This window comes from Pleurodeles waltl, chromosome 5 (assembly GCF_031143425.1).
Source record: "Pleurodeles waltl isolate 20211129_DDA chromosome 5, aPleWal1.hap1.20221129, whole genome shotgun sequence".
In the NCBI taxonomy this organism is placed as follows: Eukaryota; Metazoa; Chordata; class Amphibia; order Caudata; family Salamandridae; genus Pleurodeles; species Pleurodeles waltl.
This window is the reverse complement of record NC_090444.1, coordinates 1,777,791,971-1,777,816,475: the sequence shown is the minus strand read 5'-3', so window position 1 is coordinate 1,777,816,475 and position 24,505 is coordinate 1,777,791,971. Positions and strand designations below refer to the sequence as shown.

At 46.1% G+C, this 24,505-nt stretch overlaps 1 protein-coding gene across 1 annotated transcript in view; it reads left to right on the top strand.

Moving 5' to 3' along the window:
* SLC4A1AP (solute carrier family 4 member 1 adaptor protein) overlaps positions 1-24,505 on the top strand; it is a 99,619-nt gene that overhangs the window by 36,134 nt on the left and 38,980 nt on the right. Inside the window, exons 8-9 of the mRNA XM_069236228.1 lie at positions 10,168-10,357; positions 11,427-11,520. Coding sequence (XP_069092329.1) covers positions 10,168-10,357; positions 11,427-11,520 — 284 coding nt within the window. The remainder of the gene's footprint in view (positions 1-10,167; positions 10,358-11,426; positions 11,521-24,505) is intronic.

Here is a 24,505-nt window from a genome sequence, read left to right as displayed (position 1 = left end):
TACAGTTTTGAAAAGTCAACAATGTCATTTTTGGAAGCTGCAATTTTATCTTAAGGAGGAAAAACAAATATGGCAAAAATGTTTAGTGCAGTGACTTAGGGGACCAATCTCCTGGGCTTAAGGTACGTTTTGGGCAAAGGTCAGAACCACACCAACAGGCCATACCGTGCGGCACTGGGGTGGCCGGGTGCAGAGGTGTAGTATGGTGTCGGGAGCCCAATGTTAGTCAATGGGCATCGGTCCGGTTGAAAAGAGGCTTGAGGTTAGGACATGGAGTCCAGTCAAGGAGAACCAACAGGTGTGTTCAAACCTTGAGATGCTCGGGGACAAAGGGACACCTTCAGTCCTCTTCTTCATGGGCCACGGGCGGCAGGTGCAGAGGTGTCCTGAGGCGTCTGGTTTTTTCCACCGGGAGCATTTGCAGTTGAGGGCGCCTGCGGGCAGAAGCTGCAGGTGACGTTAATGAGCCCAAAGTGGGCAAGTCCAAGGTGGGCTTTGTCTCTGAAGGACTGGGGTAACATGTTGGCACCGTTGGCCCACTTCAACTTGGGCTAGGCAGCACAGGTGCAGTGGTCCTTTCCGGTTTTGGTTTTTTTGTGGTCCAGAGTGCTCTCGGGTCTCTTGGGATGCAGGCAGGCCTCCAAGGCTTTTGGAGGCACATCAGCTTGCAGTGCGAGTCAACTTTAGCACAAATCGGGGGAGAGAAGGGGAGGGGAAGCAGACAGCCCAGCGGGGCTGGGGCCAAGTCAGGTGCTTCTTCCTCTGACTTTGCTTTTGCAGCTCTCGAGTGTCCTTCATGGGTCAGCAGGAATCTGTTTGTCTGGTGTCAGGTGCTCCCCTATGTACCGAATATAGGGGTGTTTCGGGGAGTGTAGGATAATAGCCAATGGGCTGCTTCCTCCTAGGGACACTACACCCCCTGTATGACCACTTCCTGTGGGAAGTGGGCATAACCCTGTCCCAGAGTTCTTAGTTCTGCTACCACGAAGATGGCAGATTTCTAAATGTTGTGTCCACATCAGGCATCTCCCGTTAAGGTTGGGACTGACCTAAAGGGTAGACACACCTCTCTGAACACTAAATTTCTCGCCTGTCCAGGTGCCAAATGGGCCTTGAAGGGGGGGAGGAGTTTATTATCTCTTCCTTTGAGTAAAGCCAGATCTGGAAACCAAGGAAGGTGTGCTTCTTTGAAGCCCCCTGCTTTGGAATGCAGATTCGCAGGTCATCCTGTTGGGTGGGATGTGTAAACACCTCTCCCAGAGCAGGCTTTGTTTCTGACCTCTCAAGAGCAAAGGCTCTCACCCTTGGGGGCCAGACTCATGTCAGGTGGTGCCAGGCTGCACATTGGTAGTTGATAGGTTTTCAGGGGGCACTTCTAAAGTGCCCTCTGGGTGCATGTATTAATAAATCCATCACTGGCATCAGTGAGGGTTTATTAATGCGAGATATTTGATACCAAACATCCCTATTTTCAGTGAAGCCATCATGCACCTGGGAAACTCATAGTGACCTGTGTCCAGGGCATGTACCTAAGATGGCTTCCCTGTCCATTCACTATGTATGAGAATCGACAAAGTCATAGCAGGGGCATATCTGTTCTTGTAGATATGGCCTCACATGTAATATAATGCACCCTGCCTTACAACTGTGTGGCCTGCTGTGGGGGTGACTTATGTATATTGCACGCAGTGTTAGAGGACAGGGCGAACAAGTTTTCACTTTTAGCTGCACCAAGACACGCAGCCTGCAATGGCAGTCTGCATGGGCTAGGTGAGAGGTCCCTCAAGGTGGCACAATACATGCTGCAGTCCTTGGGGACCCTCTTTGGTACCCATGGCCTTGGTACCTGGGGTACCATTTACTATGGATTTGTAGGGGGGCAAATGTATTGCCAATTGGGGCAAGATATTTGGCACTCTGAACCTGGTCAAAACTGCATGAAATCCCAGGCAAAATGTTGGGGTGACCTCACACCTCCCCCCAAACAAAAGAGAATGAGACTAACCTTTCCCAAGAGAGTCTTCATTGTCTAAGTAGAAGAACCTGGAAAAGCCATCTGCATTGGCATAGTCAGTCCCAGGTCTGTGTTTCATTGTAAAGTCCATTCCCTGTAGGAAGATGGACCACCTCAATAGTTTGGGGTTTTCACCTTTCAATTGCATCAGCCATCTGAGAGGCCTGTGGTCAGTTTGAACAAGGAAGCGAGAACCAAACAAGTATGGTCTTAACTTCTTCAGGGACCAGACCACAGCAAAGACTTTCCTCTCAATGGCACTCCAATGCTCCTCTCTGGGGAGTAACCTCGCTGCTGCCTGGGGAGTAACCTCCTGCAGGTGTGGTTGGTGAGTCTACAGTCGGCAAGTCCAAGGTGGGCTTTGTCTCTGAAGGGTTGGGGGACCACATTGGCACCATTGGCCCAATTCAACTTCGGCGAGACAGCACGGGTGCAGTTGTGCTCTTCGGTGTCGGGTTTTTGCAGTCCGAAGTCCTCTCAGGTCTCTTGGGGTGGCTGCAAGATGCAGGGAAGCAGTAGTAGTTAGAGAGGTGTGCCCACTTCCTAAGTCACTCCCACCCCTAAGGTGAGCTGCCTGATGTGAGCTGCCTGATGTGGACAATTTTTGAAATTCTACCATCTTGGGGATGGCAGAACAAGGAACTCTGGGACAGGGTTATGACCACTTCCCACTGGAAGTGGTCATATAGGGGGTGTTGTGACCCCAGGGGTAAATACCACATTGGCCACTATGCTAGACTCCCCTAAAATGCCCCTTACTTCAGCATTTTGGGGAGCCCCTGGCTTTCTGCTGACCTACAAAGAGCCACAAAAGCAAAGACGAAGAAGCACCTGACTTGGCCCCAGACCTGCCGGCCAGTCTGTTGGCCCTGCCAATTTGCACCAAAGTCGACTCGTCCGGCAAGCTGCTGTCCTCCTAAAGCCTGCCTGCCTTCAACAAAGACCCAGGGACTCCAGTGGAGCATCAAAGCTGCTTCCATTCATCTTGCAGTCACCCAAGAGTACTGTGAGGTCTCCATCTACTGAAAACCCGACACCTGAAAGCACCACAGCTCTTGTGCACCCTAGCCCAATGCTGGTGTAGGCCAGTGGTGCTAGCATGGTTCCCAGGCCCCCCAGAGACTAAGCCCATTTCGGGCCCAGTGTGGACTCACCTGCTCCACCTGCAGCCTCTTTTTGCAGGCCTCCTCAACCACGAGTGCTTCCGGTGGAGAAAACCTGATGCTTCAAGATACCTCTGCACCAGTCGCCCTTGGCCCGTGGAGAAGAGGACCTGAGGTGTCCCCACGTCCTAGAGCATTGTGAGTGCTGAGCCCACTTGCTGGCTCAGCCCAACTGGCCTCCCAATCCAAACCTGCAGCCTCTCTTTAATGGGACCGATCCCCATAGACTAACATTGGGCACCTGACGCTGTACTGCACCTCTGCTCCTGGCTGCCCCAGCACTGTCCAATGTGACCTGTTGGTATGGCCTTCGTCCTTAAGTCCAGAAGATTGGTCCCGTAAGCTGTTATACTATACCTGTATGCAGTAATTGTTTTTCTTTCCATGTGATAACATTGCTGCTTCTGAAAAATGCACTGTCTACTTTTGAAACCTGAAAGTAGTTCTCTTGCAAAATGTACTTACCTGATAGTATTGATTCTGGTGCCAGAAAATATTTCTAAAGTTATTTTGTAAATTAGTGTGGATCTCTTTATTGAGTTGTGTCACATTTATTGACTGTGCGTATGGTAAATGTTTAATACGCCGAAGGCTGCTCGACCATACTACCCTCTAAAGAGCACCTTGGGATTGCTAGCGCAAGCCCTTGTCCACTGGTTAGGGACCCTTGGTCTCTTTGCATGGTATACCTCATTTTGGAATACCATATAAAGAGACAGCTTCCTACAAGGGCTCAGTTCGTGCGTGAGGGTCCTGGGAGCAAGGAGACACAGTCAGTGTTCCTGGCCAGTGAGCTTGGGTGCAGAGGGTTTTGGTCAGCTGTCCCTGTGCATCGAAGGCGTTCACAGTGCTTTGTCAAACCTGCAGAGGGGGTGAAAACAACAGTAGTGCCACTCTTGGGGTCAGCTCCATCAGTTCCGTAGTCCCTCAGTGAGCAGGTACGTCTTGGCGGCGGTGGTGTCTGGACTACACACACATCATGGCCTGTTTTTAGCTCCATTTCCCCAGATACTGGTGCTGTGGGAGTTCCGAAGGGGGTAGCATCTCAAAGCTTGGTAGAAGCATTGGGGCTGGTCTCCTGATCACACACTACCCTCCTCCTGGGGTTTTGCTCCCTCGGTAGACCCGATGGCCAGCAAATCATAGGACTGGGCAATGCAGTTGATGCCTACAGATGCGGGAAGTGATTCCTCCACTCCAAGGTAGATGCTGGCTGGGGGGCGGAGTCAGGCTGGGCCGCAGGATAGCTGCTTCTTGAGTGGGCCCTTCCGGGCAGATTCATAATCCTCTCACTATCCTCCCCTAAGCTGGCTTGCTTTGACTGCTCTTTCCTGCAGATGCCTCCTCCAAGACCGGCCTCCCTCCGGCTGCCTTTGGAGACCCAGGAGACCACTCTTTGGCCACACGTGAAGTGCTTATGACAAGGCCTACCTGTACCTTGTACGCCTGGCCATGTTGGGTGCCGCTCGTGCCTTAAACCTGCTGGCCGTCACTGCTGGGCCTAGATCAGTGGATGTTGGGTGCTGGAGGGTGTGTGCGTCCTGCTACCGGCACTGATTTCTCCTGGTGTTGGCGCCTTGTACTGGATTGGGCGTGGCCGTATGGCCCTGGGGCTAGATGTGGCTGCTGCTGCTGTGATCGCCTAAGATGCTCCTGCCTCGCGGCTGAGATGCGCAGCGGTGACCTGCTGCTGTTTGCCTAATCCGGAAGGGAGAGACGCTCTGGGCCTTCACATTGGGACGACCATGACCCCCTCTGGGCCCAAGCCACCACCTGCCTCCTACCAGACCCTGACTGACCTGGACGTACAATGCCTGATGAGTGCGCCTGACTTGCTGACTGCAACACCTTCTCCACTACTAGCCCTGTGCTGCTGAGGCCCGCTACGGCCTGCGACGAATTCCTCCATTGCAATCAATACTTGGTGACGCTATTGACCCACGACGCGGACTTCCTGCTCAGCTGAAAATGAGGAAACATGATGTGCACCAACAAAAACACTCCTTTGAAAGCAAGCGCCAAACACGACACGCTGAACCTGACCCACCTGCAGATTCCACCTGCTTTGGAGGTGACACCCCAACTGACATTGACCTTAAAGCCCTTCTGGTCGAGATGAAGTCCATCGATGCAAAACTAGACCTGCTTACCTCCCGCCTAGACCACATGAAACAGTGCGTGGACACTTATAGACTTGACCATCTAGAAACACGCATCTCCAATGTGAATAATGTTCATTTGTAACAGATTCCCTTTGGTATCAGCTTGGACAAGTCCTCGACATCATTAAGGCCAAAAAATTGATTTAGAGGTGAGATCACGGAGGAACAACCTCTGCATCATTGCCATCCCTGAATCTACCGCTGTCAACAAGATGTAGGACTTTATGGAGGCCCTCCTTCGTGAGGGGGCCCTGTCGCCAGTCTGCATAGGGAACGAGCGAACCGTTAACTGGGGCCGTGCCGCCCTCCTGGGCATCGCCGTGCCCCATTGTTGCCAAACTGTTAAACTGCAGGGACCCTGACAGTATCCTGTGACTCACATGAGACAAGAGGACCATCACCTTTCGAGGAAGTGACCCCTCTTTGTACCCTGACCTCACCCCCTCTGAACAGGCGGCACGCCAGGAGTTTCTCCCAGCCAAAAGGGTATTCCAAAAAGCTGACATATCTCACGCTCTCCTGTATCTGGTGCAACTCTGCATATCCTTTGAGGGTAAGTTGCACCACTTCACCGACACCAGGTCACCTGTAAAATTTGCTAAGTCCATCACTTGGCCCAGGTCATCCAGAAGATCACCACGAGAACCAGCTGAAAATCCTACCAGTGACAATGACTGACAGAGGGGGCTCTGTGACTCATCATCGTTCTACATGAGCGGTATGCTCGGGAGAGCCTGTTGTGGGCTATGCCCTATCATTTGCCAGGTTGACTGTGGCCCGATGCTACTGCCTACAGGGGCAGCTGCAGCAACCCTCTACTTGCTCATCAGCCACTATGAGCTAGCTTTCTGATCCTGGGGTATTCACCACCCACCCGGCCACCTTGTTTTTCAACCAGGGTGTTCGTCTGACCTCTCTTTGCCTCCAGGGATGATTCCCGAACTGATTATTGTTTACTCATTGGGGAGTTGGGATGTAGGTTGGAACTGTTTTGTTCAACCTTGTTTTTGGGTTTGAGTGGGTGGTGTGAGGGTTTGGGTTGCTGTTTTTCCTTACTGTTTGCAGCTGTATAGTACCCCACTCCGCTACCCCAAACGGGATGATGATACACTCTTCCCCCAGCAACAGTATCCTTGTTTCACAACATTGCTATGCCCAGTCACTGCACCCAGTCACCACGTCATCATAACCAATAACCATGTGTCCCACTTGGAACATCCGTGGTCTCAACGACTGTCGAAAGGCACAATTGGTACTTTCATATCTCAAAAGGGAACTAGGGGATAATTGCTTTCTACAGGAACTCCACCTCACCCAGTTCTCGGCATCCAGCCTGTGCACGTTGGTGTGTGGCGACACATGCTCCCCTTTACTCCAGATACGCCAGCGGGCGCTAGAATGCGCGGCAGAGAGAGAGACCGTACAAAGTTCTACAGTCTATACACGGGGGACCCTATTCCTGCTTCCATTTGAGTGTCCTGCAGCCCTGGAGGCATTGCTGTACCATCAACTTTGCACTGCTTGTCACACTCTACACAACAAATTCCCAGCACCCTACCTGACACTCCTGGCTGTGGCACATATGCTCACTAATCCGTCACCACGTAAATTAGTAACCAGATTATACTCCATTATGCTATCATCTGCCCAGATTACTGTGCCAGTAGCTTGCGCCGCCTGGATACTTGACACAGATCCCCCCATTACTGACGCCCAGTGGTCCTACTGCTGTGGCCAGACAACACTATCTGCCAACTACAGGCTATGACTGATACCGTTAAATTTTTACCCCGCTTACACCGCACACCTGCACATCTTCACCAAAAAAGGGCTCACTTGTGATGCGCTTTGTTAAAGACGTGCTTCCTCCCAGGCACCTTTATCTACCTGCCATGAAATTGCCATAAAGTAGAGTTCTGGGAAGAGGTTTTTTAAGTTATCTGCAATATCACTACCAATGCCCTGATACGCAACCCTTAGGTGGCCCTCCTGGGATATCTCAAGGACGCCCTGGCTGGTAACCCCCGCCTCACTGCCATGTTACTCCTCTTGGCTAAGCACAGGGTGGCCATCCACTGGGGCTGGACACTTACCCCAACTGTGTCTTCCTGGCTGCACAATGCAGCTTACTGCCAGGAGCATTTGTCTAACTTCTGGGACCGGATGCCTCCGCGTTCCAGGGACATTTGGGAACTGTCTCTTACATATATGCGCCAAAGGACCTTATCTGCACTCTCACCCCGGGGTCCTGAACCTGAGACAAAGACCCTGTTCCCTGCACAGTAGCTGACATAATGCCTTTTCGTCACTCTGATGCTAGCCCAGTGCTCCTGATCGAACAAAACCAATGCACTATTGTGTGCATGCATTCTTGTGTTGTCAGTAGATGTTTGCGGTCACCTGCCCTGGGGGAACTATACTACTACTTTTCATTATATGCCTCGCTGTGTTAACGTGCTTATTCTCTCCCATTCCCCTTCCCCTCAACTCTCCTTTTTCTTCCCCTCCCACATTCTTATAGCGGTATTACTGTTGTGTTATGTTCTATAAATGCCAATAAAAATAACTTTTTTTTAAAAAAAGGGGGGGAGATGCTGGCTGGTTGGCAAAGTTCTGGCAGCCCTCCAAGGCTTTTGGAAGATGCACAGCTGCAGGACGAGTCAGATTCTGGTAATTGTCAGGAAAGCAGCATGTAGGCAGGGTATGGCGCCAAACGTCCTCAGCTTGTCCACAATTCTCTAGTTGGTCGGCTCTTCTTTTGTCCTCCTCTTCTTCAGTCAGCTGGATCTGAGTTCCTGGTGTCAGGGGGCCACCTAAATACTCAATTTAAGGGAGTGTAGAGTAGTAGCCAATGGGATAAATACCACTGAGGTGACTACACCCCCTATATGACCTATTCCTGTAGGGAGTGGGCATAACGCTGTCCCAGAATTCCAAATTCCTCCAAAAACAAAATGGTGGAACCCTTTCTTTGTGGAGCACATCAGGCAGCCCACCTTATGGGTGCGACTATCCTGGTAGTGCAACACGCCTACTTGCATAGCTTATTTCCCATCTGTCCTGGTGCCAAATGGGTCTCAGGGCAGGGGGTGCTATCTCCCAGGTCTGGGGGAAATCCGGGGTCTCATATCAAAAGGGGCAGGGACTTTGAAGTCCCTAGCCTTGGCATGCAGATTCACTAGCCAACCTGCCGGAGGAACTGATAACGCCTTCCTCCGGAGCAGGCATTGTTTCTGGCCTCTGAGAGCACAGACTTTCACCACCGGGGGGTCCGGAACTTGTCTTTGGTGGCAGACTGGCTGGTACACTGAAGGACGAGTAGGATTCACGGAGCACCTCTACGGTGACCTCTGGGTGCTTGTCATAAAAAAATCAATTTCTGGCATCAGTATGGATTTATTATGACGAGATGTTTGATACCAAACACCATAGGTTTCAATGAAGCCAATACAAAGCTGGGTAACTCATAATGAGCAGTGCCCAGGACATACGTTAAGATCGCTTACCTGATCACTTGTAATATCTAGTAATCAAACTAGACATTACAGGGGCATATCTGCTCGTGCAGATATGTCCTTACATAAAATATAATGCACCCTGACATAGGGCTCCAAGGTCTGCTATAAGGGTGACTTAAATATATTATATGCTGTGACTCTGGCATGACTCACAATGAGTGTGCCATGTTGTGTTTTTCACTCATGGTTTACACCATGTCATGCAGCCTGAAATGGCAGTCTGCAAGCAGCTTGTAGGGGGGGGTCCGTTAGGGTGACATAATACATGCTGCCGCCCTTATAAATACTCTTTAGTACCCATGCCCTAGGTACCAGGGGTACCACTTTCTATGGACTTACAGGTGTGCTAAAGTGTGTGCCAGTTTCACACAATTAGATTTGTTTACCTTGCTTTAGGGAGAGAGCACTGGAGACGTGGTTAACAGGAACCCAGTGCACCTTTAGTTGAAAAACCTCAGTACCAGTGGCAACAAGTGGGGGTGACCATGTCAAAAGGAGCACTCTCCAACATTACCCAACAATAATTAAACTCATGATCTTTTTAGTTCTATTTTCTACAGCTAACAAACACTGTTTTTTATGGTAACAACTGGGACTTAAGCCCAACAGTGACACACATCTTTCCTTATTTAAAAAGAGAAAATGGGAAATGTTTGTGGTGTGCCTCGGTTCTCTAGGGACATGCTGTCCCAGGTCCTTTGAAACTGTTCTTCTGGGCAAAGGGGTAGTTGAGTGAGTTGAGACGAGTGAATGCATGTGATGAGAGATGCCTGGGACATTTGAGTAATTAGATCTTGAAAATACCACAACTCCACACACAAAAACCTAGCATTATCATCAGAGTAATCCACCTGTTAGATCTGTGTGTCCTGGAGACTAGTGCCATTGTTCCAACTTGGTTGGAGTTTACCAACGCCTATATAAGCTTCTGTTTATGCAGGCGTTGGAATTCAGAGTTAGGTGGTATTTAACGCACCTGATAATTTTCGAGTGCGTTAAATATACCTCCCTTTGTTAAATTTAATCAAGTCAGACCTGTCCGAATTTAATAGGGGAAAAATTGTACAGTATTTACTGCAACAGTTGGTTTTTGTTGCATTACGAACCAAAATCTGCATGTTAATTCCCAAAAACCTGGAATGTTGCTAATTATAGTTCTCAATAAATAATGTCCCACACAGTATTGATATTTATCTGATGCAATAAATAGCACCTATTCCTTTGACAAACTCATAATTAGGGCATTGAGCACAGTTTACTGCAAATCTGAGCATGTAACACAAGGTGATCAGCATTCCTTTGTTCCCCAGGCCAGTCCGAGTCCGCTGCCCAAGACTCCCTGGATGCATTTATGAGGGAAATAAGGTCTGGTGACGCACTGGACAGTGTGACGCGGAAGAAGCTACACATGCGATCCTCCGAGCTGAAGAAGGAGCAGCAGAGGCTGGAGATCTTGATCAAGATGGTGAAGCCGACTGCATTGCCAGAGCTGACGCCTCAGTAAGTGTGGGCAAGCTTGCAGCTGTTGTAGGCTGGTCACTGTAGAGTCTAACCGGCGGCACCGGTTCGAGGGAGTTTTTACTCCTGAGACATGTACTTCAGGGCCCTTGCAATGTGCATAACAAAACAGTGTTCGTAGTTTGTTAGCATTATGTTTGTTAACATTATTAGGTTTACATTAACTTCAAGTAAAAAAGTAATGCCTTAATTTGTGGGATTGTCTTTCAGTTTTTATTATCAACTCTTCCGAAATGTATAGCTCAATGGCAATCAGAATGTGAATAGCAGGAAACAAGCATGTATAGTGTATTAGTCTATTCTGAAAAAGTTTCTGGAATTAACCTTCTAAAATACAGATGATCTTGTTTTTGCATTTTATTCTGAATTTTATCTATGTCACTGGTTTGATGCTTACAAATACACTTGCAGCACATGAGGTATTCATCTGTTAGTTTTGTGAAAAGAAATCTTCTTTTTTTCTCGTTTTGCAGGCTGTTCACAAACCATAGCTGTTAAATGCTGTCTCCATTATGTTCACTATATCTGCCCTTGTGTTCTGTGTGCCTTAGGTTTAGCTACAGCATCTGCTGCAGGCCACAATGGTTTGGTGGTGTAAGATGGCTTGAAGAGTCATCTTTCTGATATTGGAATAGGCCATGAAAAGGCATGTTTAAACTGAGACAGTGTAATGTGCCCTGCATAATTTGTATTGGATTCTGCACGTGATGGTAGGATTTGGCCAACTGAAAGGGAGGTGGTACGCGGGATCGTGACTGGAGCATCCTGGTTATGAAGTGACGAGTTGCAGATATTCCTGACCACTGACATTGTTCTAAAACTGTAGTAATAGATTATCCAATCTTCTACCCGGTGTGCTGATTTCCAGTAAGTTAGGAATGGGGACAAGTCTGCCAGGTAATCAATTATTCTTTGAAGCACTAGTCAAGTGTTGTACAGGAACAATGCTTAAATGCTTCTACTCTGACTGACTTGCTTAATTATGCACCAGTTACGTTTGATCACTTCCTTTTTTCCTTTTACTCACTTCTTTCTTTGTTTACTTTAAAAGGAATGCTACTGAAAAGCCCAAAACACTAGCCCTTCCCATGTTTGGCGCAATGAAAGGGGGAAAAAAGTTTAAACTGAAAACCGGAGCCATAGGGGTAAGGTTTATGTTTTTTTTTTTTCATTTTAGCTTTAAGTTATGTAATGGATATGTTAAAACCAATGTGAATTGGTGTTGAAATGCTATCAGAATACTCTTAACTAATGATGATAACATCAGTTTTGATGAGTGAACGGTTACCTACTCTTATCCATACTCTGATCTCCTACACAGGGTATTTCCTCAATGAGATGCATGCATCAAGCTCTGTTGTTTGAGCTGACACTGAAAACTGGACTGGTTAGATGTGTGTGTATTGAATAATTATTTTCATTATATTTACTGGTGCAAATTGAGAGTTTTTTGAACATTTACTTTAAAATGTGATGGCACAAGTGTGTGCAAAGTGTACCATTCAATATTGTATAATTGATCAATGCAACTCATCGCTGGAGAATCTAAAAATACAACAGACAAATCAAATGGTGACAGAATTTAGGTTAAGTTAAGAATACATATTGATGGAAACGTAAATTATAACAGTCTGCACAGCTCAGCAAAATTAATTGATTGAAGGGGCGTGCCTCAAATTTGTTAGCTGCAGAGATACTGATCTCAATGTTAGGCTGCTCCACAATGCTGTATTTTGATAATTGTCATCATTCCTTTTATTTCATCATGTGTAGTGTTTATGTGACTTGGTCTTGAACATGTGCCCAGAAAACTACAGACATTGTTTTTCAAATGGGAACCCATTGTTAATCTGTCAATTCCCCATACGATTTATCTGTCTTGTGGCCTTTCACTTTAGAATTGAGACATTTTTGCACAGAAAAGATACTTATTGCTTTGATTAAAGGCATACTTTAACCCAGTTTTGATTTCTGAGACTAAGGAGTGTGTTGGGTGTTTGAGACTCAATTTCAGTACATATTGGTGGAGTATGAGAATGAATGTCCTTAAATGATAAATAGAGCTGTATCATCCTGACCTAGGCTTACCTGGCCTGTGGTCTCTCTATGTACTCAACAACCAGAAGGTTCACTTGGAATATTTCTCCAGAAGAGTACAGGGCACTGCTGCACACTGGGTACACCTAATGTGTCCTTCTGTCCTTAACAAAGAGTGGCTACTGCCTCTTCACTCGGCTATGAAAGCAATGATTGTTGACAGCTGAGATTCTCTGATCCTGCACATCTGTAGTGGAGTCGGCTGACCACTGCATGTTAAGTCCAGTCACTTCCTCCTTCATGTACACTCTTTCTCTCATTGTCGATTTGTGAAGGTTCCTGTTGCAATGCCCAGTGACAAGCCGGGGAGGGTCCAGGGAATTCACTTCAGCCCTAATCGGAGCTGTGTCAAAGAACAAAGGACTGACAAAAAATTTTCTTCAGCTTTTAAAAGCCCTCCTTGCGGACATGGTCCTAAACAAGCTTACCATGGTTAGCCAATATCTAGTCTATCTTGTAGTCTCCCAATTTTGTTTTGTGTTGCAATCTGTCTGGAAACTTGGACGTCTCTCTCAAGAAATGGACGCTATCTCCTTGGAATATACATTCCTGTCACTAGCTGGAGCCTAATACCCCTCCTCCTATATGAAGAACGGCCAAGAAGAAGGTCTTGCTTTGGCTGGCCAGATTTATGAATTGACATAATTTCACACTTTGGTTGTCCCTGGCTTTCCACCAGTGTATTTTGCTTCAAAAATATACACTCTCTCTTAAGCCAGTAGGTTGTATCCATTTGGACCTTTCATGGTTTTGTATACCACCACAGTGGGACATCTGACACACTTCTGCTAAGCTTTTGTCTGGTAACAAGCTTGGGACTGTGGAGAAAGATCTGATGCTCGCCCCTGCAACGTAAGAGAATAAGTTTCATAGCCAGCCTGATTAGGTGGCAAAAGCAAGTACCAGCAGACTAAATCCTTTTTGTCTGTAGGCTCAGGAAAGGAATCAGAGCTGCACAGAACCTTGCCTGTCAGCTAGACAAAATCAAACTAGAAACATCTGTTTCTCAGTAGGGTTAAGACGTACAGTAGACACTCCAGAACTGTGATTTCAGTGCGGCAGTATTGCTCTGATCTGACCCATAGTACGGTTGTCTTTGTGGGGCCTGTATCACTATTTTTTCAGCCTGATAGGATTACTTGAGAGTTTACCTCTAATTCCTAGGCCTTAGGGTGGTGTCATTTTGGCTGACACCGGTCACCATAATTCCATTACTAGTCAAACCATCTCTATCACTTGCAGTTATTGAGATACCCGGGTTTGACGACACAACTGGATCTAGCATTTCATTTAAATTTCCCAGTAAGAATGGAGGGTCAAGTCACAGAGGTGTCCTTACCACTTTAAGAATCTTTTATAAGCCAATTTTTTTTTTTTTTTTAGCAAGTAGGAAAAAATTACAGTTGACAATTTGTAAATTAGCCGTGCATTGACATCATGTCCCGTGCATCGCCCCATAAAACAATCACAAATCATTTGCCATATTTTGGTTGTAAAGGTTCTAATATTCTCACCACCTCCTGCATACCATGTTTGCATGGGCATCCTCTGGTCAGGTAAATAGTTTTTTCCATTTTTTGCGCAAAAGTGCATAGGGTTCCGCCCTGCTGGCAGTGTGGGTGCTTGTAGAGATTTTCAGCAACAGGCAAGGTCCCTTGTAGCCAAGACTGTGGCTCATCTCACCAAGGTTGGATCTGCTTTTGTGTGCCCCAGGTCATCCAGGATCCCCAGAAGAGCTATTTTGGGGGATAGTGCGAGTAATGTCACCAGGACCCGGGTGAGTGTTTTCTCAATGATCTTCCAGTATTCAGCAACCCTGAGCCATGCCTATATCATGTGGAAGAAATCTGCACAGGAAGCAGGTCGGGTGGATACCAGATAGGCTGCCAGAAGGAGCGAGGGTAGGTTATGTAATATGTAAATATTTCAGTTGAAAGACGCGGCGGCGTGAGGAAATTGCAGTAGTAAGAAGAGCCATATGGACATCTCTTCAATCATCCGGGGAACCTAACCAGTTCTCCAATCTCTGCCGCAGGGCTGGGAATTTTATCTGGATTATGTATTATTAGGGACTGGTAAGATTGGGAGATCCTTCCCCCCACCGATCCCATGAGGAGTTTAGCTTCTAGTGGGTTGTATTTGGGGAGGAAATGAAATATTGTTTGACTCACCAGCACATATCGTAATTGCAGGAATTTATGGAATTGGGTTTCTGAGAGCCTTAAGTGGGATTGGAGATCTTGCAATGATTGGCTATTTTCCTTCCATCTAAGATGGATGAAAATGAAATGGAGTGTCCACCTCGCAGCCAACAACTTAGGGGTGGTGCATGCCTGGTGGGCCCACTCCCCTATTTTTTGTGTGGTTTCCTGTATTTGCTCCCACCAAAAGTGGGGGTTTGCAAAGGGGCTGACCATCTGCTGCTTGCAACAGGCCTGGGGGGTCAAGTTTCAAAGGCACTAAGCTCTTTGAAGCTCACCAGCAGGGCAGTGCACATTCCTGAGGGAGGACGTGTTAGCACCTCCACCCAGGAAGGGCATTGTTTTCCAAACAGAGAGATGGGCTCTCCCCCAAGGTTTGTAGATTGGGTGTCTGGAGGTGGCAGTCTGAACAAAACCAGTCATCAACCATGCCAGGGATTTAGCTTTGGTACATGTTATAATAAATCCAGTACTTGTACCAGTTTGGATTCATCATTCTGAGTTGTTTGATACCAACCAACCCAGGGTTCAGAGTAGGTATCATGTAGCTGTGAAACGCGTACTGACCTGTGTCCTGACCTGTGTCCAGCACATGCATTTAAAATGGCTGCTCTGTTTACTCACTATGTCCCAGGTTTGGGAAAGACATAGTGCTCACGCAGCTATGCCCTCACATACAATATAGTGCACCCTGCCTTAGGGCTGAAAGGCCTGCTAGAGGGGTGACTTACCTGTATGGTATGCAGTGTATAGTGGATAGGGCACACAGGCAGTGTGCCATGTCCAGTTTGCATTTTAGGATTACACCAGGACAGTCAGCCTGCTATGGCAGTGCTTGGTGCATCTGGATGCATGGCCCTAGAAGGTGTCACAATCAGTGCTGTTGCCCTCAGGGGCCTACCCTTAGTACCCCATGCCCTGGGTACCTAAGTGGCATTTACTAGGGACTTATAGTGGGAGCTAAAGGTGCTTTCAATTATCATTGCAGTTTTAGGGAAAGAATACTGGCTCTGGGAACCTGGTTAGCAGGATCCCAGTGCACTCCAGTCCAAGTTGCATCCAGAAACCAGGCAGAAAGTGGGTGGGGGGAGGAGAGTACTGCAACAAGATGCCAGTTTCCGAAAAATTGTGACATTGATTGACGACTATTTGGGGGGAGTAGCTGGGCTCAGCCAGCCCATGGGAAGGAGTGGGTTTAAGATTTAGTTAGTGTATGTGAAAATTGGGTTAGGGTAATCATTTTGAAAAGGGGCCATTTTGCTGAGAATATGAAGCAGGAGTTGTGACCAGCATTGGAGATCCCATTTCATTCTTGTCAGGAGTGAAGTGTTAACAAAGCTCCAAGTTAAAACTTGTTCCATGGAGATATAAACAACCAGGTACTGAAAACTGAGACTTTTTTGGGGATAGACACGTTGCAGAAGGTGTTGTCCTTGTCTCATTTAAACAGGATTTGTAAGAATTTGGACCATTTAGTATGAAGTCCTGATGCCTTTACATATAATGCAAGGTTGCGAAGGACGAGCGGCCCTATTGTTGGGAGTGTGAGAGATATAGTAGCACATCATCAGCATACAGTGCTATTCTGTCTTTTGCCCCTCCTTCCCAGGTCCAGCCGCTTAATTAGGTGTCACATCATATCATTTGTGCTAGAGATTCTATAGCAAGGGGTAGGGGGGCCTCCTTGTCTCATACCTTGGCGTTTAGGAAAGGGCTCTGATAGCACCCCAGTGATTCTGACCTACACCAGTGGATTAGAGTAGAGAAGTTTGGGCCACCTGAAGATTTAAGCTATTACTAGTCCATGAGATATGGGCACCTATAAATTTGATACCCCTGTAGGACTTACCTTTGGTGCTCACTCTCGCCCTGTTAGAACATTTGACTTTCTAGACCAATTTGGAGCATGCGTAATGCTTGGAATGTAGTGGTCAGTAGAAATGAGGATTTTTAGGCACATAGGTTCCGGGGTAGCGTGCTGCTCGCTGGAGAGAGCTGCAGTGCCTCGTCCAGGGGAATAAGTGCTATGTAAATGCAATGAAAGGACCTGTTCAGTAACAGTGTGAAGACAGTGAGGCTCGTAGAGTATGGAAGAGCCACATTCGCAAGCACTTCCAGCCACTTTCCCCTCAAACCAATGAAGGTCAAGGATGCTGAGTATTGCATTGTTTCAGGGCATGTTCAAGACCATTATTGTTGAGAGCGCGGCGGGTGCAACCGTCCTGCATTATAATCGTGCCGCTTCATGCATAGCCGCACAACATTCGGCATTAATAAAATATATGATAATTAATAAACTATCATTGAAATAGTCATACGTTGTATGGGCAAGGCTTTTTTGAGGCATTTCAGGATACATTATCGAAACATGATGTATTTCGGCAAGGTTGACTTTTATGCTAAAAAATCGAGAGCATGTGCAGAGAAGTTTGCTAAATGAATGACCCGCCGACATACTGCTTAAATATAACCGCAAAATCCCCACCTGAAAAACTACACATTCGTCAGTGCCTGCTGCATACATGTGCGAAAGCATAGAAATATTGCAAGCGTTAATTACAATTTCACGGCACAGCACAATAGCAAACAGAAGTAACACAACCAAGAGTGGAAGGAGGGCGGGCTTGCAGACGCCGCTTCCCAGTATGCTGTAAACACTCACTTTTCATAAGCTCCGAAGTAGGCAGTACTCTCGCATCATGGAGTGCTAGCCACTGCTCTGAACCAACAAGAGAGAAGTTTACACCTACGTTTAATGTTCAGAATTGCTCTGCTTGTGGAAGGGTGTGAGCGTGACCGCTCGCAGTGTTGGAGAGCGTGCAACAGAGAACAATCTGTGCGTGCTTCATTGCATTACTCGCGAAGGCTGTGTGAGTGCGACAAAGAGAAGAGCCAGCATGAAGCTGACTCATCAGAATGCACGCATGTCATAGAAGTGTTTAAAGAAAGACTAGAGCACATTGTGAAGAGACACGTGTGTGCAGTTTAAGGTTGGTAAAGGAGAGGAGCGCAATTACTATACTCCAGCAGTTGTAGACCACATGGGGGCTGGATTTAGAGCTCTCAGGCTATGCGCACAAGCGATGTGCAGGCATAACATTAAAAAAAGTTCTGCTTCAAATGCGGATGAAAGCAGCACTTGGGCCACGGGATACTGATAAGAAAGAGCACATGAAGAGCAACAGGTAATAGTATGCTACAGCCAATAGAAATGGAAGAAAAGTAAGTAGCAAGCACAGGAACCAATGAAAAGCAAGGGTGGGATGTAAGCCCCTTTTAAGATTTATATTAAATACAATAGATTTCACAAGCGCTGTTCAGGGGAAACTTAAGCAAGAAATACGAACGTTCTGAATAAACCCAAAGCGTTTCAGTGCGGCGCTGAAGCGTGGCGTGTGGTCGTCCTGGCACGGGGCTGAGCGGAGAACGAACACGGCGGCGTTTTACGAAGCGCTGAGGGGACTTCAGGAAACGGAGCACATCCTACAATACCAAGTGTGACGAGCTTACCGGCAAAACTTCGGATATCCGTGACCTCAGGGACTCGGTCCGGTGAAGTGAGGTAATCCTCGAGACTGAAGCGAGCTGCCCTGCAGAGGAACGTTTTTCAAAATAAAAGCCTGTTGTGTTAGGTTTTTCAAAATAAGAGCGTAGTCGTGTAAAATATATATTATACACAAGTGCTGGCTGTATTAAGACTGTGAACACATTGCGATAGGAATTTCAAAGAATGTGATGTATAATTTACACTATCTGATTCTGAAAAGCAGAGTATGGTGTTGAGTTGTAAGGCGAAGGGCACATCATTGTAGAACAAGTGCCAGGTTATTGTAAAAGAAAAAGAAAAAACGGGGAAAGAGGCATAAATCTCTCAAAACATCAGCAGAAATCAGTAATACATCACCATTTAGTAACGCTATTACGTATTTCACTATAAATAAGAAGAGAACAAGATGGCTGCTGCGGGGATGTCTCAACCTCCCCCATTTTTAAATGAAATTGGTGAACCATTATTACCATGGAAGGAATGGTCTAAATTGTTTGAGTCTTACTTAATTGCTATAGGGGGAGAAAAGTTTACAGCAGTAAGGAAGCAACATATACTATTACACACCATAGGAATACAAGGTAGAAAAGTATATGAGAGTCTGACAGTCAATGAAGAAGAAGGAGAGGAGGATGGAGATAATTTTGATGTTTTCCAACAAACGTTGTACAGGCTGGAGGGTCATTTTGGGCACAAAGTTAATGTTGTATTAGAACGACATAGATTCTTCAGCAGAGTACAAACCAAAGACGAAAAGGTAGGAGCCTACATAGCTTCTTTGCGAGGGCTTGCTCAAACATGTGCTTTTGGGGACCTAGAAGACTCGTTAATCTGTGATCAGTTAGTTAGGTGTACTAATAGCCCAAGGGTGCAAGAGAAGCTCCTTACTCACAACCCTACTCTAAAAGAAGCTGTGGATATGGCAAGGAGTATTGAGCATACAGTTGAATGTATGAGAGAGATTAAAAACACACCTGAGGTAGATAGTGTGAAAGAAATAAAAGGTGGCAATACAAAGGATGAGGGGGTGGACAATAAGGATGAAGAGTCAGTTGTGATGGCCACTACGGTAAGGAGGAATTTTAATGAGGACATAACTAAAGGAAGATGTTTCAGATGTGGGAACCCCAAACATCTAGCAAATAATCCTCTGTGCCCGGCGCGTGGTTGCATGTGCAGGAAGTGTGGTGCTAAAGGGCACTTTGCGAGGGTGTGCAAAAATGATAAGTTCACCAAGAAAAAAATAAACAGAGTAGAAGAATTTACTGATTTAGGTACTAAGTTTATTCTACAAGTCAAGGGGAAGCAGGGGACAGAATCCCGCAACAACGCTTATCCTATGTGTGACATCAGGCTTGATGATATTGTGGTGAAGGTTTATGCTGATTCTTGTTCACCTTATACATTCTTGAACTATCAAACTTTTGTTGACAAGTTCCAAATGAGGGGTTACAAATTGCACTCTGCCAACATTAAACCGGGTGGGTACAACAGCGACCCAATACCTCTTATGGGAATGCTAGAACTAGACATTATGTTCAAGGACAGACACACGAAAGGAGAGGTGTACATTACTGACAAGGGATCCAATTTACTGGGATGGAGGCACCAGAAGGAGCTCGGAATCAAACTGGATCACAACGGCAAGGAACAAGTGTTACTAGTAAATTTGCAGAGATTTTGTGAAAGAGTGTGTGAAGAATGTCCAAGACTGTTTGATGATAGATTAGGGTTGTTGAAAAACTTCCAGCACAAAATTAAACTCAAGGAGGGTGCCACACCTGTGGTACATAAAGTGAGATCTGTCCCGTATCTAATGAGGGAACCGTTGAAGGAAGAATTGGGCAAGTTGGTCAAATCAGGAGTTATAGAACCTATTGAGAGCTCTTTATGGTTGGCGCCAATTGTGGTCACAAAGAAACCCAATGGAAGAGGTATTCGTCTGTGTGTGGACTTGAGGGATTTAAACGCGAATATATGGGTAGATAGATTTCCCTTACCCAAAATAAATGAAATGGTAAGCATGTTGGGGTCCGCTAAACATTTTAGTGTGATTGATCTATCTTCCGCATACCACCAGGTGGAGCTACACCCTACTTCACGCTCGCTCACGTCCTTTATTACTCCATTTGGGGCATTTAGATATCGCAGGATGCCATTTGGCCTCACATCAGCTGCTGCGGTATTCCAAAGAATCATGCAGATGATTTTGCAGGAGATCAAGCAAGTTATGTGCTTCCAGGATGACATACTAGTATATGGGAGTACGGAAGGTGAGCACAATGCAACCTTAAGAGAAGTCTTCCAGGCTTTAGATAAAGCGGGCATGACCATCAGGAAGGATAAGTGTCAACTAGGGGTTGAATCTGTGGAATACTTAGGACATAAAATAAGTAAGGATGGTGTTGAACCCAAGTGTGATCTAGTAGTGGCTGTGAAGGAAGCTCCAGCTCCTACCAATAAAGATGAATTGAGATCATTTTGGGGTTTAGGGGAGTATATGTCCAAGTTTGTTCACAACTTTGCAGCAGTTACTGCTCCTATGAGAGCATTACTAAAGAAAGACACACCATTTGTGTGGAATGAAGAGAGTCAGAGTTCATTTGACGAAGTCAAAGAAGCCATTGTCCACTGCCCTATGTTAGGGAATTTTGACACCACCAGGAAGACGTGGCTCACCACAGATGCGAGTGGAAAAGGTTTAGGTGCCACGTTATCCCAATGTGTAAATGGGCAAGAAAGGATCGTGGCGTTTGCATCCAGATCATTAAAGGAGGCAGAACTAAATTATTCCACAATAGAGAGGGAGGCTTTAGCCTGTTTTTGGGCCGTCAGTCATTTCAAGTACTTCTTATGGGGACTGCCGTTTGTGATTAGAACAGACCACAAACCCCTTATTTCGTTATTTACTGTTAAAGGTAAAGACCAAGCCACCCCTCGTATTGCGAAGTGGATTATGGGGTTGGAAAGCTTTAATTTTGACATGCAATATGTCCCCGGCAAAAGAAATGTGGTGGCTGACTGTCTCTCTAGACTACCCAGGAAGGGTGGGAAGGATGAATCTAACGAGAGCTTTGACCCAGTGTTTCATGTAGAACTGTCAGGTATTACCAAAGAAGAATGGGTCACAGCTACAACTTCCGATAGGATTATACAAACCTTGAAAGATATGATTTTGAGGGGGTGGCCTAATAGTTGTCAGAAACTTGATGAGGAGGTAAAGGGGTACTGGGAGGTACGTTCTGAACTCCACTGAACCGAAGACCTAGTAATGAGAGGTGAGAGAATTGTTCCCCCCAAAGCACTCTGGGAAAAACTGATAAGATTGGCACATGAGGGACATCTAGGAAGGACTTTGACTAAGAACCGACTACGAGCCTCCTACTGGTTCCCCACAATGGACAGGCTAGTTGAGGATACTGTTCGTGATTGTACCCATTGCTCATTGAGTGATAAAACCAGAAGCATGTGCAAGGCTCCCTTATCTCCAGTTGAGGTCCCCACCAAACCATGGGACAAGCTTGGGTTAGATATAGTAGGACCCCTCACGTGCCCAGGATCGAGAGCCAGGTTCATTGTTGTGTTAGTAGATTATCACACACACTGGGTGATGACCAAGGCCGTACATAATGTAACCACCCATGATGTAATACAATTCCTTAAAGAAACCTTTACCCGTGAAGGTATTCCAAGTACTATTGTGACTGATAATGGAGTGCAGTTCACTTCAAGCGCCATGGTTGAATTTTTGACAATCAGTGGAATCAGACATTACCGGACAGCATTATACAACCCAAAGGCAAACGGTCTGGTAGAAAGAGTCAACAGGATGATCAAGGAGTGTTTGCAGTTAGCCAGTGTGTCTCGAGTTTCAGGAGAAGGCGCAATTGAGAGTATGTTGTGGTCATATCACACCACACCCAATTTGGTCACGGGTGTATCCCTTTTTGTATCTCTTAAAGGTAGACAACCAGGAACTAAGTTAAACCCGCATTGGTTGGGAGGGGGGGAGACCGTTTTTGTTCATCGTAAGGAGGTATTGGCAAAGGTAAGAGAGAACCAGAGGAGGTACCAGGATTGGTATAACATCAAAATGGGTACTAAAAGTAAACATTGGAGAGTGGGCCAATGGGTCAGAATAAAGCTACCAGGATCTACTCGGAAGGAGGGAAGCCGGTTCTCTAAGCCATTAAGAATTACTAAGGTACATAAGAATGTGGTAACCCTGGAAGATGGTCGTGTATGGAGTATGGACCGTTTAACTACCACCCAAAATGACCCCAGTTGGTCAGAACAAAGTTCTGGAGAGGAGTGACAATGATCCAATGGGGATATAGGTTCATTGTGCAGGTGGGGGATTTCACGGATATGAGACAAAGAAAATGTCCAACTGTAACATGTGATTGTGTCATGTTCCTTCTCCTTTTTTTGCATTGGTGGGGAAGGGGAAGTGTTGTAATATAATTGTTGGAGTAATTCAACCATAAGTATTATAATATGTTGTCATAGTTATATCTACAACTGTTTTATTCTCCTATACCATTTCCTATTTCCATTTCCATGTAATCCCTTTTGTAAGGTTCTTATTAGTAAAATGGTACACTCCGTTCCGTCCCTTGGAGTGTTGATTAATGGTACAACCAGGAGTGCACCTTAGAATGTTGATGAAGAGAACATTTTAAAAAGTTCTTCTGTTATAATCTTGAAATCACAGAGACCAACTTGATTTGTAGTCAGTTTATTAGCAGACTCCTTGCATAGCACCTTCCTTCTCACTGCCTCTGACAACCCGTCGCTTCTCTTCATCAACATTCTAAGGTGCACTCCTGGTTGTACCATTAATCAACATTCCAAGGGACGGAACGGAGTGTACCATTTTACTAATAAGAACCTTACAAAAGGGATTATATGGAAATGGAAATAGGAAATGGTATAGGAGAATAAAACAGTTGTAGATATAACTATGACAACATATTATAATACTTATGGTTGAATTACTCCAACAATTATATTACAACACTTCCCCTTCCCCACCAATGCAAAAAAAGGAGAAGGAACATGACACAATCACATGTTACAGTTGGACATTTTCTTTGTCTCATATCCGTGAAATCCCCCACCTGCACAATGAACCTGCATCCCCATTGGATCATTGTCACTCCTCTCCAGAACTTTGTTCTGACCAACTGGGGTCATTTTGGGTGGTAGTTAAACGGTCCATACTCCATACACGACCATCTTCCAGGGTTACCACATTCTTATGTACCTTAGTAATTCTTAATGGCTTAGAGAACCGGCTTCCCTCCTTCCGAGTAGATCCTGGTAGCTTTATTCTGACCCATTGGCCCACTCTCCAATGTTTACTTTTAGTACCCATTTTGATGTTATACCAATCCTGGTACCTCCTCTGGTTCTTTTACCTTCGCCAATACCTCCTTACGATGAACAAAAACGGGCTCCCCCCCTCCCAACCAATTCGGGTTTAACTTAGTTCCTGGTTGTCTACCTTTAAGAGATACAAAAGGGGATACACCCGTGACCAAATTGGGTGTGGTGTGATATGACCACAACATACTCTCAATTGCGCCTTCTCCTGAAACTCGAGACACACTGGCTAACTGCAAACACTCCTTGATCATCCTGTTGACTCTTTCTACCAGACCGTTTGCCTTTGGGTTGTATAATGCTGTCCGGTAATGTCTGATTCCACTGATTGTCAAAAATTCAACCATGGCGCTTGAAGTGAACTGCACTCCATTATCAGTCACAATAGTACTTGGAATACCTTCACGGGTAAAGGTTTTTTTAAGGAATTGTATTACATCATGGGTGGTTACATTATGTACGGCCTTGGTCATCACCCAGTGTGTGTGATAATCTACTAACACAACAATGAACCTGGCTCTCGATCCTGGGCACGTGAGGGGTCCTACTATATCTAACCCAAGCTTGTCCCATGGTTTGGTGGGGACCTCAACTGGAGATAAGGGAGCCTTGCACATGCTTCTGGTTTTATCACTCAATGAGCAATGGGTACAATCACGAACAGTATCCTCAACTAGCCTGTCCATTGTGGGGAACCAGTAGGAGGCTCGTAGTCGGTTCTTAGTCAAAGTCCTTCCTAGATGTCCCTCATGTGCCAATCTTATCAGTTTTTCCCAGAGTGCTTTGGGGGGAACAATTCTCTCACCTCTCATTACTAGGTCTTCGGTTAAGTGGAGTTCAGAACGTACCTCCCAGTACCCCTTTACCTCCTCATCAAGTTTCTGACAACTATTAGGCCAC